The sequence below is a fragment of the Perognathus longimembris genome, chromosome 12 (assembly GCF_023159225.1).
Source record: "Perognathus longimembris pacificus isolate PPM17 chromosome 12, ASM2315922v1, whole genome shotgun sequence".
In the NCBI taxonomy this organism is placed as follows: domain Eukaryota; kingdom Metazoa; phylum Chordata; class Mammalia; order Rodentia; family Heteromyidae; genus Perognathus; species Perognathus longimembris.
The window spans coordinates 49,583,762-49,599,113 of record NC_063172.1 but is presented as its reverse complement, the minus strand read 5'-3'; the positions used below and the strand labels follow the sequence as shown (position 1 = coordinate 49,599,113).

Below are 15,352 nucleotides of genomic sequence, written 5' to 3'. Positions count from 1 at the left end.
TTGTGATGTTTACATCAAACACCAGAAACAGATGTCAAACAATACAGTCATCCTTCAGTATCGATGGACAATCAGTTCCGGTATACCCTTCAGATGCCAAAATTTGTGTATACTCAAGCACCTTATATAAAGGGCAACATGCCTATAGGTTTATACAAACCCTCCATATACTTTAAATCATTTATACATTACTTATATCTATTAAAACATAAATTGTATCATGTCTTGTTTAAGGAACGACACATTCACTTTTTTTCCAATATTTTCAACCTAGTTGAATCACTAGTTGAATCTACAGATGCATTACCAATGGATGCACTTTCCTTGAACACAGAGGGCCAACTATAATTCATTTGAGTAACTTAAAATATCACAATCCAGTTGAAATATATTAGCATAAACCAGGCCTGTGGTCAAGTAAGCCAAGTACAGGAAGGTGAAGAGAGAGGTTCAGGTGGAAGCAGATTGTGCAAAGGCCCTGGACCTGGAATGGCCATGCCCAATCTAGGAACTCTGTCCAGATATACTGAAGTATTTAGATTATTTCTCCAGCACACAAGAAGCCTGGAAAGTGTAAAGAGATCAGGGTGACTGACTGTAGGAAGAGTCTGGAGTTCGGAAGAAGCCTAGACAGGTACAAAATTAGAAGACATTGGCTTAGAGATGGAGCTCTCTAAGGGAGTATGAGGCTCATCCTTGGAAGGGAGGGGAGGGATTATTTTCTCAAATCACAGAAAATAAATTACTTCTCTTTTGATTTGCAAATGAAAGAAAACAAAGTATTTTGTAATATTATGCCTCCCAATGCAATATTGATTACTCAAGAAAGGTAAAATTAAATATATATATATATATTTTTTTTTTTACATAAATGCCAACAAACTAAGAAAAAATACTTTCAGTGAGCCTATGGCATTGTATTATATGACTGTAGAGAACTTATTTAGCAGAGAATTTTCTTTTGGCCTTTTCCAATGCCCTAGAAAAAGAGCCTTTTTTTTAACACACTGTCACAACTACTTCACAAGATCTGTCACTAGGAATGCTTTCTGTCTACAGAACTGCCAGCCACTGATGCTAGACCAGGATCACAAACACTTTGAACACACCAAGTCCTGAAGGGATATGACATTAAAAACAAACAAACCTTTTGCTCTTTATACTCAGACGTTATCTACTTTCAGAACAATCATTATTTTCCTTAAACCATCAGTCCCCAATAATGACTCTTCCTATAGTACATAACTGTTTTATAATATTCTATAACTTCTCTATAAATAGTGGTCAGGCTATGGTTACAAAAGAACTGACTTAAAATTTCCACAATTTATGATCAAAGCGTCACATAAGTAAGACATGCCTTAAAAAAAAAAAAACTCACCTGATTTATTTGAAGCATGTTAAGATAATATTGATCAAACTGCTATATACCTCACGGCTCCAAAAACTGGAAAATAAAAATGAAATAAAGTTCAGTTTAGTTGCTAATCTCAATGACCAGCTAATAGTTTACATACACACCTTGATTAAACATCAAATACAAAATGGAGTTGATTCATGCCAGCACAGAACTTTAACAAAAATGTCCTATACCTGGGCTATTCAATCTAATAGTTAGCCACTAAACAGTAAATGTTTAATTTTTCCTGATGTTAAACTTAACAGGAAATTGAGTATGACCTCAGGGCCCTGAACTAACTAACTAGAGAGGCATTTTACCACTTGAGTCATGCCCCAGCCCTTTTTTGCTTTTAGTTATTTTTCAGATAAGGTTTTCCATTTTTGCCTAGGGCCAGCTTCAGCTCATAAACTTTCTATTTATTGCTCCTCCACAGCTGAGATTACAGGCATGTACCACCATAGTCAGCTAAAGTTTTTTTTGTTTTGCTTTATACTTAAGTAAACTTGTGGTTAATGCTAGACAATGAATATCTAGACTGCTTCACAAAATCCCCTCTGGTTCTAGAGTTCTGAAAACTCTAGAAAGAGAAACTGTGAACAAATCCGAAGCATTTAATGTATATTGCCTTTGCTCCAGATTCCAAACATCCTTGTTCCCCTCATTTGTACAATTTATAAATTAATCCTAAAGAAGATACAACACATACAAGTACTATCTAAGGTGTTGCAGAGAAAGAATACACAATAAGTTACCTACTTGGAATTTTTTTTTTGCTTCTACTTTTGAGTTTGTTACTACATATATACAGTACACATTTTAACCTTCACAATGATGAAAATTATTATTCTACTTGACAAAGTTTACAAACTCTATTCTAAACTTTAACAATAAAACCATTTTGTCCAATTTGGGTGATATGTACATTTCTTTCCTTTTGTTTAGTAGCATCTGTTCCTTCTTTGTCTCTCCCTCCTTTCCGTCACTGCCTATGAGTTGCTTAGACTGCTTTCATCCATGTCCAATAGTTGATGGGTCCCTCTGCTGTATTATTTTTCACCCGCTTTCCACTCATTCTGTGCCCTCCTCCCAGCTTCCCTCAGATGTGCTCGTGTATTCCCCATACATGAGATGAGGAATATAGTCATCTAAAAATAATAGGACAATTTCAGAAGAGGTCTTTTGTTTCCTTATCTTTGGGGTTCTAAAAGGTGCTTGGGCCTTGCTATTTGGTGCTTGTCTCCCAAGGTTGTCCTCTTGTTCTCATTGTGTTTTGGTATCTTGAATCCTGTTTGTTATATCTCATTGTGTTTTAAATCTAATACCCATATATCAGGGAGACCATACACCATTTGTCTCTCTGTTCTTGGCTTACCTCACTCAACATGATTTGTTCTAGTTCCATCCATTTCCCAGTGAATGCCATCATTTTATCCTTTCTAATAGCAGTGTAAATCCCATTATATATGGGTACATTTTTTTGATCCATTCATCTGTAGTGGGGCACCTGGATTGTTTCCACATCTTGGCTACTGTGAATAGTGCACAATGAACATGGAAGTGCAGGTGTCCTTATTGTGTCCTGGTCCCTGTTGCTCAGGGTAGATGCCTAGAAGTGGTATGGCTGCATCATAGGGTATGTCTACATTTAGTTTTTGGAGGAACCTCCAGACTGCTTTCCAGAGTAGTTGCACTAGTTTACATTTCTACCAGCAGTGCAGTAGGGTTCCTATTTCTCCGCATCCTTGCCAGCATTTGTTGTTGTCTGAATTCAGAAAATATGCCATTCTGACTAGGGTAAGGTGGTATCTCAGGAGCTTCTACTTTCAATATAAACATACTATGCATGTAAAATTTTCAAGTATTTGTACAGGTCCTGGGATCTTCGCTTTTTGTTCAAGACTGGTGCTCTACCCTTGAGCTAAAGCCCCACTTCCAGCTTTTTGCTGGTTAACTGGAAGTAACCAGTAAAGTCTCATGGACGTTTTTGCCCAAGCTGGCTTCAAACTGTAATGCTCAGATCTCAGCCTCCTGACTGGCTAAGATTACAGGTATGAGCCACAGGCACCTGGCTAAAATTGTCTTTAAAAAGTTACCAGCATGGGGGCTGGGGCTATAGCCTAGTGGCAAGAGTGCCTGCCTCGGATACACGAGGCCCTAGGTTCGATTCCCCAGCACCACATATACCGAAAACGGCCAGAAGTGGCGCTGTGGCTCAGGTGGCTAAGTGCTAGCCTTGAGCGGGAAGAAGCCAGGGACAGTGCTCAGGCCCTGAGTCCAAGGCCCAGGACTGGCCAAAAAAATAAAAAATAAAAAAATAAAAAATAAATAAAAAGTTACCAGCATGATACATTCCATTACTAGATTTAGCTTTACTACCTTCCAGGCCTGTCCCTCTCTCCTCGGTTGTATTTCTTTTATTGTGGTAAATCCTTTCAATATTTAATCTATTACAAAGATGCCAAAGAAGGCAAGAAAAACCCAAACTTATAAACTATGGGCTCTCCTAATGGGAAAAATGCACATAAGATATAAGTTACAGTTCGGTACCCCCCCCCCCAAAAAAATTACCAAGCTACCAATACAGGAAAAGGGCTGAACCACCATCACTTAGGTTGGAATTTTTATGTTAGAAAATTTTAACTATAAACTTCCCCATAGAATCGTGTGTGCACACACACATACACACACACACACACACACACACACACAGTTGGATACCATTTTCTCAAGAAGACAAACTGGAGATAATTTAAAAACAACTGTAAAATATTTTACTACTTCTTACAATAGTGTCCTCAGCATTGGTATTAACTTTTATTTCTTTCATGTTCTTTTATTTTATTTCTTTTCTGTTTTCTCATTTTCTTTTTTCTTTCTTCTTTTTTCTTTTTCTTCTTCATTGTCAAAGTGAAGTACAGAGGGGTTACAGTTTCGTATGTAAGATAGAGAGTACATATCTTATCCAACTTGTTACCTCCTCCCTCAATTTTCGCCCACCTCCCCCATTTTCACATTTTCTAAGGAAATAAATCCTGTAGCAAGAAAATAAGGTGTTAAGTACTAGTAAATTTGAAGTTTTACCTAAATTCTTCAGATTATTATTAAGTCTTGATCAAATTATTTTGTCTGTTTCATTTTTGCAGTTTTCAAAAATTGTAAGTCATTACGATAGGCAGCCCCAGTGAATAAGATACAGTAGAAATAATGAGATACCAATTCTAAAGTTAAGTTACAAAAAGTCTTATCAGGCTTTCTCCATCTCCTTCTCATTTGCTCTGAAAAAAAGCCAAATGGCATGGGGTACACTGCTCTTCGGAAAAGCACACACAGCAAAGAGCTGAGAGAAGCCAATGGCCAACAGCCAGCAAAAGTCAAGGCCTTCAATACAACAGCCCCAAGGAACTGAATCCTACCAAGGGATGGATTGAAGTTGAAAGGTGGTCTTTGCAAGCAGGGCTTTCACCAGTCAAGCTTTCCGATGTAGGTTGCAGCCCCAAATGAAAGCCTGACCGCATCCTCATGAGTGATGTCAGGCCACAGTTGCACCCCCATTTTTAATTGTTATTAGAAAGGTGATGTACAGAGGGGTTACAGTTTCTTAAGTCAGGTAAAGAGTACATTTCTTTTTGGACGATATTACTCCTTCCCTTGCTCTCTCCCAGTTTTTCCCTCCCATCCCACCTACAAGTTGCATAGTTTATTTTGAATATAATGTCTAGTGAGTACCACTGGTGTATATGTCTACCCCTTCTCCCTCTATTTCTGTGCCTCCCCTTAACCTCCCAAAGACAGATAAATGAACAAACAAAACAAAAAGAAAAAGGAAACAAAAATCACAACAAAGAAAAAAATCTCATTTCCATTTCCTGGAGTTCATTTCAATGAATATTATTTTATGTGATCAGATGCCTTTTCCTCTCCTAAGAGTATTCTTGTTTGGTCTCACTGCATGTGAATGCCTAGAGTTCTATGTGATTTATCGTGTCCTAGTGCATTTTAGATCTAGCGTCCACGTGAGAGAGAAAAAAATGGGTCATTTGTCTCTCTGAACTTGGCTTAGCTCACTTAACATCATTTCCCTGCAAAGGACATATCATTCTTTCTACTGGCTGTGTAAAAATTCTATTGTGAATAGGTATCATATTTTTTTGGATCCACTCATCTACTGTAGGGCACCTGTGCTGTTTCCATTACTTGGCTATTGTGAATAATGCAGCCATGAACATGAATATGCAAATGTCTTTATGGTATCCTGGCCTGTGATGTTTCAAATAGATTTCCACGAGTGGTGACTTTTAACCCACAGAAACTGTGAGGTAACAAACGTTTGTTAAGGGGGCTGGGGATATGGCCTAGTGGCAAAGAGTGCTTGCTTCATATACATGAAGCCCTGGGTTCAATTCCCCAGCACCACATATACAGAAAATGGCCAGAAAATGGCACTGTGGCTCAAGTGGCAGAGTGCTAGCCTTGGGCAAAAAGAAGCCAGGGACAGTGCTCGGGCCCTAGTCCAAAGCCCCAGGACTAGCAAAAAAAAAAAACAAAAAACAACAACAACAACAAATGTTTGTTAAGTCAGTAATTCTGAGGTAATATGGTATGCAATGAGAAGATAAACCAGCAATTCCACTCTAAAACTCAGTCCTATGGTGCTTTGAGTATTAGCTTAAAATAATTGTTTGATATAAGCAAATCAGTAACATTGGAATTTGAGTGTCATCAATTACAAAACATTTTCAATTCAAAGTTAAGGTCATTAAAAACTGTAACATGAGTCAGGTAATGTTAAAAGTCAAATGCCATAAATAACTAAAACTACAAATGCAACTAATTTTCTTTTTCTTTTTTTTTTTTTTTTTGGCCAGTCCTGGTGCTTGGACTCAGGGCCTTGAGCACTGTCCCTGGCTTCTTCTTGCTTAAGGCTAGCACTCTGCCACCTGAGCCACAGCGCCACTTCTGGCCATTTTCTGTATATGTGGTGCTGGGGAATCGAACCTAGGGCCTCATGTATACGAGGCAAGCACTCTAGCCACTAGGCCATATCCCCAGCCCCACTAATTTTCTTTTTTAATTTAAAGTCATTAATTTGGAAAGTAATGTATAAATAATATACAATATAAATAATACACCACAGTGTCCTTCACTGTCTACAATTTAGTAATATTTACTACTTCTTTGCCATCTCTGAGAAACACTATTTTGTTTCTAAGCCTCTGAAGATTAAAAAATATATACTACAGGTTTGGACATATTTCCTCAATATTAGAGTTTAGTATCACAACTGGTTCCAAGAAGCAGACATAGTAAAATATTACAGTTTATACTTTTTTATGTTCTATCTTTTTATATGAAAAAGGTACTTTATTAATAAAAATTAAAACACTTATTCACTTAAATTGTACAATTTAAAAAACTTTGTCAGTATTTCCTTCACAATTAAGAAAAGTTGCATAAATTAAAACTTATGAAGCTAATATGTGTTTAATAGAACTCTGTGAGGTAAATGGATAATGTTAAAAAAAATTATCCTTTTGGAAATGAAGCTGTGGTCCAGGTGGTTGAGCACTAGCAGGGAGAAAAAAAGCTCACAGTGTCCCAAACCCTGAGTTCAAGCCCAAGGACCAGTACCAAAAAAAACAATCATTTTTCATTAAGCAAGTTGTTAAATTCACATTAATACAAAAATCACAATGTGTAACCATACCATGGATAACTCAGAATGCCCACACTGGCATGTGTCTCTAACACTTCATGTCTTCTCTTAAACATATGCCTATGCCAGGTGCCAGTGGCTCACGTCTGTAATCCGAGCTACTCAGGAGGCTGAGATCTGAGGACCATGGTTCAAAGCCAGCCCAGGCAAGAAAGTCCATGAGACTCTTATCTCCAATTAACAAGCAGAGAACTGTAAGTAGTGCTGTGGTTAAAAGTGGTAGAGTGCTAGCCTTGAGCTGAGGAGCTCATGGACAGAGCCCAGGCCCAGAGTTCAAGCACCCCAGGACTGACCAAAAAAAGAAGCCCATATACATAGTAGTGACTGTGTTACTCAAGAAAGGTTTCTTTCCAGATAGATGGTTGTGAAGCCAGCAAAAAACAAAAAATGGAGGGACTGAGAATGTAGCTTAGCAGTAAAGTGCTTGCCTAGCATTCCTCAGCACCACATAACAGATAAGCCAGAAGTGGCCCTGTGGGCTCAAGAGGTAGAGTGTTAGCAAAAAGAAGCTAGGGACAGTGCTCAGGCCCTGAATCCCAAGCCCCAGGACTGACAAGAAAAAAAAAAATGGTTCCAGATTTAAACAAACAAAGATATGCCAGTCTGTTGTTCTATATTTTAAAGCACTTGATAAAGTAGGAAGACATGACAGAGCCATTATATGCTATGTGTGGTTTCATAAAATTCCACCTCCCCTCTTATCAAAAGTTTCCAACTACAATTCAAGCCAATTATAATTAAGTTACTTTTAGAGAAACTTATTTCCATGTCTCATAAATGCTCTAAAATGATATCCGGTCAGGCATATTAAGACACATAGTTCCAGATTCCAAGCTACTACAAGAGGTGGACAATGGGTGGACAGTACCACCCCATGAGGGAAGACTTGCTGCTCAGGAACAACTGAAGGTCCAGTCTGTATCAGCTCATATAACAGACCACTTTCACAGTAATTTATGTTTAGCCCATCTAACTAAAGCTATAAAACTGAAATTCACATTAATCCTCAATAAATGCTGCTTTATCAAAGGACATTATTACTAAATTAATATCTATAAACTTTTTGTATTAGTACAGACCCCACAACTGGTGTGTAATTCTCATTTAAATGCCCTAGTGGACAATATGACAGGCAAAAATATTTACTATCCTCAGTCTTAGGCTACAAATCACATAAAACTAAATACCATTCAAAGCTCTAGATTCTAAAAGAATCATGGAGGTTTTTTAACGTGTTTCAAAATGTGTTCCATTTTAATTTTTTCAAGTAGACACACACACAAACTTCTTTTAAGGAAAATAAAACTGTAAAAATTTTAGTATCTTCTAAGAGTCTATGAAAGATTCTAAGTATATAGAAGTCTCACTAAACAAACTATGGCAGTGACAAATTCCAATGTACTAGTATGGGAAACCAACACTATCAGACACGAATTTTACAAGTCAGGTGTCATATCTGCCACTTTTTACAGTCACTCATTTAACCCTAATTACCTTGAGAAGAAGGTCTGAGTTTGGGCTATTTGATCACAGTTACATTAGTGGTATTAAAACCCAGTTCAGACAAGTTCAAAATCCTCTTCTCTTCACTATACACCGAGTGATAAAAGATCTACCTTTAAATGCTTCCTGTACTAAAGGGCTTAACCTCTGGAACTACATAAGGACAAGGCAGCTATGGAGAATTTTGGAGAGTTTATCAAAGTCAATGATGTATCCACAAGTATAAATTATAGTTGTTACAAGTAGTGCTTATCTAATGCTTTGAGTACCTAGGAGAGGCACAAATATATCTATGTGTGATTAAACACACTGGGTGTATCTCTACACTGTACACTGTGTAGTACAGATAGATAAGTGTTACAAAACCTAGATTGTTTTTCCCTCCATACATATAAGTGATCTTTTTTTTAACATATACAAATAAAAGAGGAAAATAGAACCTGGTGTAATATACATATAAAAGACGAAGTAAGAGCCAAATGCACAAGGGGAGTGAGAAAGAAAGATCACAAGCAGGAGGCCAGCCTGGGTACACTGGAGACTTTGTCTGGAAAGGAGGGGGAGGAGAAGAGATGAGAACAGGAAGGGGGCAGCTCAGTGGCCAAGTGCTTCCTAACAAGCAAGAGGCCCTGAGTTCTATCTCCAGTACCACAACAAAGAAATTATTATAAAGAAAAAAATACATACTGGCCAACTACATAGTCCCACTTTCTGTATTGCTTACGTATTTAAAAGTTTCATTGTGGGCTGGGGATATGGCCTAGTGGCAAGAGTGCCTGTCTCATATACATGAGGCCCTGGGTTCGATTCCCCAGCACCACATATACAGAAAATGGCCAGAAGTGGCGCTGTGGCTCAAGTGGCAGAGTGCTAGCCTTGAGCAAAAAGAAGCCAGGGACAGTGCTCAGGCCCTGAGTCCAAGCCCCAGGACTGGCCAAAAAAAAAAAGAAGTTTCATTGTGTCTCCTGGAAAACAATAAGTTGTGTGTGTTAGACCATAAAGGGTGAACCAGTACATGGTAACAGGTAGGTCTGAGTAAAGTTTATCATGATGTTCTTTATATTATCTTATCCTTGCAGCTTTTCTGAAACCTTGAAACTATTTCCAAATTAAAAGTTAAAAATTACATGCCACACTCTCTAAAATTGACAACACTTTAGAGAGCAATATTTATACAGATTTTTTAAGGGAAAAAAAAACTTTTTGTAAGGAAGTAGGCACTCTCTCCTATCAGCTATCATCCATCACTTAGAAGTAAATTTCCTATTACATTGCCAGGTAAAGAAATGTGGCAATGGTGACTAGAACTGAAAACTCACCAACACAGTTTAACAATATTCCTTCAAAAATTTAGTAGTCTTCTTGCGAAATGCAACACATCAACAATTTAAATGATATGTGCTATCTCTGGTTCACAGTAAAATATAAACTGAACAACAACAGAGTACCATATTACAAGACAATTAAGCAGAATAAGCTTGATTTTGACAGGTTTATTCAGATTTTTTCCCACTACACCTCAATGTACAACAGTATATTTTAGTATATCTTTTAGTATATTTAGTATATCTTAAGAAAGTAAAACTGGCCACTAATGGCTCATGTAATCCTAGCTACTCAGGAGGCTGAAATCTGAGAATCGAGGTTCAAAGCCAGCCCACAAAATCCACTCTTATTTCCAATAAACCACCAAAAAGCCAGAAGTAGAGCTATGGCTCAAATGGAATTGTGCTAGCCTTGACTAGGAAAGGCTGGACAGCACCCAGGCCCTGAGTTCAGGCCCCAGTAGGACATACAAACACACACACCACATGCAAGGATGGGAAAAAAAATACCCTACTGAAATGTTGCAATCTTTTCTTCTACTAGGTTACTATCATTCTGCCTGCCAATCAGCTCTTGATTTCAAGTGTTCAAGCTTTTCTGAAACACAAGGACACACCAGAAATCCAAGTAACTCAGCACAAGTTCACCAAGATCATAAAAAACAAACAGCCATTAATAGAGGTTTTCAACTAGTGAAACACATGTAAAGGATCATCATGTCTTGCCCCTCTGCAGGATCCATCCACTATTTTTTTTAATTCTTTGGCAAATTCCCGGGTTTGACCCTAATTGGACTGTCCCTCTCTACTCAACCTTTTTCAGAGGATAATGAATCCCTTCCAAAGAAAATTATTCACAGTGCAAAAAGCAAATTTTTGCATGAATTCTGGGACTTACAGAACCCTCCTGGCCACTATCCCCGCCCCCTCTATTAAGAATCCCGGCTTTGCCTTGGCCTCAATTGCCTCTGCGGTACAGCCCCTCCTCCCCAGGAGGGCTAGAGTCCCCGGCCCCCGCACAGGGCAAGCCGTACCCGAGCTTTGTCTGCTCACCCCGGCAAGGTCACTACCGCCAACTACCCCTTTAAGCCGAGCCATCGCGGCGGTAGTTCAGGCGAGCCACGGCAGAACTTGCCTGTCATCGGATCTATTTTGTCCCCTCGGCCCCACCTACCTTCCCAATTTCGGCGAGTTACGTCGGTGCCACTTGCCCATTATACAGGAATAGCCGCCACCGCCGACACCCCCTCGGCGCACCCCCCACCCCCGCCGCTCCGCGCCCCGGCGCCCCCAGACCCGCCCGGCCGCTCGCCCTCCCCGCCCTCGCCCCCCCCACCGCCGCCCCCGCGACCCCCACCTTCCCGACCCCCCCCGTAGGATGCACCCCCCTCAAGTCCTAGCCCCCCCCCACCGGGCCGGCCTCCCCACCCCCCCGGCTCCTCCCCTCAGAACACCTGTGTCGTCCCACCCCTTCCCCACACCCAGGCGCCCCTTCCCCCGCCGCCCACCGCTTTCCCCTCCCCCGTCGGCCCCGTGCAGCCCTGGAGGGAGGGACGGCGCGGGGGAGGGGAGGCCGACAAGGGGGCCGCTCTTCTCGGGGTTCGCCACGCCGCCGACCCGCAGCGCTCCCCGGCGCCCTCTGCCTCCCCCTCCAGCGGGGCAGAAGTGGGGCGGCCTCCCGGGCGCCCCCAACGAGGGTATATTTACCTTCTAGCCCGGGACACGCTGCAGACGGCTCCAACATTGGCAAGCACCACACAGAACTGACCCCGCTCGGCCGCCGCCGCCGCGGGCTTCCACGCCTCGGCACCCCGCCCCCCGCCTCCCGCCTCCGCCCGCCTCCCTGCGCTCCCGCCGCGCCCTCCGGGCCCGCGCCGCGCGCCCCCGCCTGCGCAGCCGCTCCCGCGTCCCGGCACGCCAGGCTCGGGCGCGCGCACGCCGGCCTCGCTCCGCCCCCTCCTCCGGCCCGCGGCCTTTGTCCACCACGCCGCTCCCGCCCCCTGGCGGTCGCCAGACCCGCCGCCATAGCGGGCACTGCGCTGCCCGCTGCCCGCGGCCCGGGCCTGAAGACCTGGGGGGTTCCCGGGGAGACCTTGGGAGCCCAGGAACCGCGAGTGCGTGGGGAGCGCCCCGCGTGCGCAGGCTGCAGCCCTGGCGCGGCCCTCCCGCCCCCTGGCTGCAAAGGGTGGGCCGGGGGCCGCCGCGTCCACACCTGCGCTCGGCGGCGTCCTCCCCTTCCCTGTGCCCCGGAGCTGTCGGCTGACGGCGGCTCCGCCGCGATCCCCCCCGCCACACACACCGCTCGGCGCCCGCGGCTCCTCTCCGTGGTGATCGGCTGTCAGTCTCTGCGGTGCGGGGAGACGCGCGAGCACCTCGCGCCCGCTCTGCTCCGGCGGATCCCGCACCTCTCCCGGCTGGGGGAGGGAGGCGAGGGGAGGAGGCTGGCCCGCCGCCTCGCCCAGCTACCGCCAGAGATCGCCTGCCCTCCGGCATCCAGGGGCGCCCCAAAAATACAAATCCCGAGTGGCCGGTTGAGGAAATCCGGAGAACCAGAAACGAGGATCCTCTGAAGACAGCGCTCTGGAACCTAGATTGTGGAGGCAAAGTACCGGAAAATTTGAATTACTTCATTCGCCCTGCCTTGGATGTGGGGTACCTATGTCCACCTAGATAACTTCAACCCAGCTAAAGCCCAATAAAGCTCCACTCTTTTATAAATGGCAGCAAAAAAAAAAAATCTGTTAATAAAAGAAGCCTAGAAACGGAATGATTACTGTGTCCTGACAGACATTTGCTTTATTACTCCCAGAGTTCTAGAGACCTATGCTTTCCATCATCATCTAAACCCAGCAGTTCCCTTTCTGCAGATGGTGTTAAGGACGGATTCAAAAAAAGTGAGAAGAATGAAAGCAGGCAGAGACACCCACCTCAACAGACCAGATCCACTTTAATAGAAAGTTGAAGTGGGACGCCACGGAGATCTGAACAGAGTCAAGAGACACAAGGCATAGTGCTGGCAGAGGTAGGGGGACTTTTAAGCAGGGTCCTAAGTGGGAGTAGCCACTCTGATCAGCCTCCCAGTTGGCTGTATGCTTGCAAGATTGTTGCCTTCCCCTCACTTGTTGAACAAGTCGTCCTTCAGGCCATTCACAAATGGCCTCCCTAAGACAGTCCTGCTCTTCTTTGAGGTTCTCTTCTCCTGTGTTCCTGGATTCCACTGTACGTTTTCAAGCTTGTCTTGTGTCAAACATTACATTGGTGAGGAGCAGGCTTGGTGTCTCATTCATCTTTGTCTTCCTAGTATCCAATTGCAAGTAAGTGGGCAGTAAATGCTTTTGGAATAATGAAGTTACTATTTTTTTTTTCTGGTTGAACTCAGGGCCTGGGTGCTGACCCTGAGCTCTTTTGCTCAAGGCTAACACTCTACTACTTTGAGCCACAGCACCACTTCCAAGTTTCTGGTGGTTAATTGGCGATAACAGTCTCCCAGACTTTCCTGCCCTGGCTGGCTTTGAACTGAGATCTGAGGATCAGATCTCAGCCTCCTGAGTAGTGAGGATTACAGGGCTGTGCCACCAGCACCCAGTGAACTTAGGCTTTTGAACATGACTCTAAACTGATCAGGTATTTCATTTTCTTTAATTCATATCATTAAAGTTAATTAAAACCTTTATGCCATTTTTAACATTTTGTTGTTACTACACTGCCACTTGAGCCACAGTGCTACTTCCAGCTTTTTCTGAGTGGTTTATTGGAGATAAGAGTCTCACACACTTTCCTGCCCTGGCTGATTTCTAACCACAGTCATCAGATCTCAACTTCTTGAGTAGCTAGTATTATAAGTGTGAGCCACCAGTACCTGGCTTACCTTCTCTTTTTCTTTTTTGCCAGTCCTGGGGCTTTAACTCAGGGCCTGGGCACTGTGCCTGAGCTTCTTTTGCTCAAGACTAGTGCTCTATCACTTTATCCACAGCACCACTTCCAGCTTTTTCTGAGGATGTAATACTGAGGGCTTCATGCATTCTAGGCAAGCACTGTACTAAGCTACATTGCCAACCCTTTACCTTCTCTTTATCTTGCCCTTCTTTTTGACATTGCTCTTCCTCTAAAATTCTTGCAGACCCTAGCACCTGTCAGATGTTACTCTTCATATGTACATATCTGAATGCATTTTTAATTGCGACACATTATGCTATGCATTCCTTCCACTATACTAGAAAATCCTTGAAGAATGGCTTCTTTGTCCTTTGTTTTCCAAGACTAGTCCCCTGCTCAATAAATACTTAGTGAACAAATGGATTGGTGAATTTCACAAACATTGACTGAATGCCATGGGCATAGTACTGTTCTTGGCTTAGTTGACACACAGCAATGAAAAAGACCTGGAAAGTCTTTTTTCCCAGTGAACCTACAAATGAATGAATTAAGAAAGAAATGCATGAAATTAATATTTTCACACATTTTCCCTCTATTAGAAAATTTCTCTGGGGTTTCCAGGGTACTATTAATGATGTGGTCACTAATAAATTTGTTACTTGCAACTCACTAAGAAAGTAATAATGTCAACATAGTTATTAAAATATCACCCACAGGGCTGGGGATATGGCCTAGTGGCAAGAGTGTTTGCCTTGTATACATGAGGCCCTGGGTTCAATTCCCCAGCACCACATATGCAGAAAATGGCCAGAAGTGGCGCTGTGGCTCAAGTGGCAGAGTGCTAGCCTTGAGCAAAAAGAAGCCAGGAACAGTGCTCAGGCCCTGAGTCCAAGGCCCAGGACTGGCCAAAAAAATAAATAAAATAAAATAAAATATCACCCACATAAAATAATGTGCTAAAAGAAAAACCTGTAGAAGAAAAGTTATGTTCCAAATTCAGTCATTAAGAAAAGTAGCTGGGGGGCTGGGGATATAGCCTAGTGGCAAGAGTGCTTGCCTCGTATACATGAAGCCCTGGGTTCGATTCCCCAGCACCACATATGCAGAAAATGGCCAGAAGTGGCGCTGTGGCTCAAGTGGCAGAGTGCTAGCCTTGAGCAGAAAACAAGCCAGGGACAGTGCTCAGGCCCTGAGTCCAAGGCCCAGGACTGGCAAAAAAAAAAAAGAAGAAAAGTAGCTGGGGAATACAGGCCCACACTTGTAATCCAGGAGGCTGAGACCCGCAGGAACTTGAGGTTAGAAGCCAGCTCAAGTAGAAAACTCCAAGAGACTGTCTCCAATTTACAAGTAAAAAGCTGGAATGGAGGTGTTGCTCAAACAATAGAGCACTATTAGAAAGCCAAGCTAGCCAAGTGCTAGTGGTTCACACCTGTAATCCCAGCTACTCAGGAGGCTGAGATCTGAGGATCACTGTTCAGAGCCAGCCTGGACAGGAAAGTCTGTGAGACTCTTATCTCCAATAAACTACTCAGA

General features: G+C 42.8%; 1 protein-coding gene across 6 annotated transcripts in view; it reads right to left on the bottom strand.

Moving 5' to 3' along the window:
* The window catches only part of Stau2 (staufen double-stranded RNA binding protein 2), a 262,522-nt gene extending 250,345 nt beyond the window's left edge, over nt 1-12,177 (bottom strand). Inside the window, exons 1-2 of one of the 6 annotated variants that reach the window (XM_048358488.1) lie at nt 12,156-12,177; nt 1,382-1,447 (exon numbers count right to left, since the gene is read on the bottom strand). In XM_048358488.1, the coding sequence (XP_048214445.1) occupies nt 1,382-1,399 (18 nt within the window). In that variant the 5' untranslated portion in view covers nt 1,400-1,447; nt 12,156-12,177. Of the gene's footprint in view, nt 1-1,381; nt 1,448-11,650; nt 11,778-12,155 lie in introns of those variants that run through there. The other 5 variants (XM_048358487.1, XM_048358484.1, XM_048358485.1 and 2 more) reach the window with 5 other exon arrangements.
* Between the last annotated feature and the right edge of the window lie 3,175 nt (nt 12,178-15,352).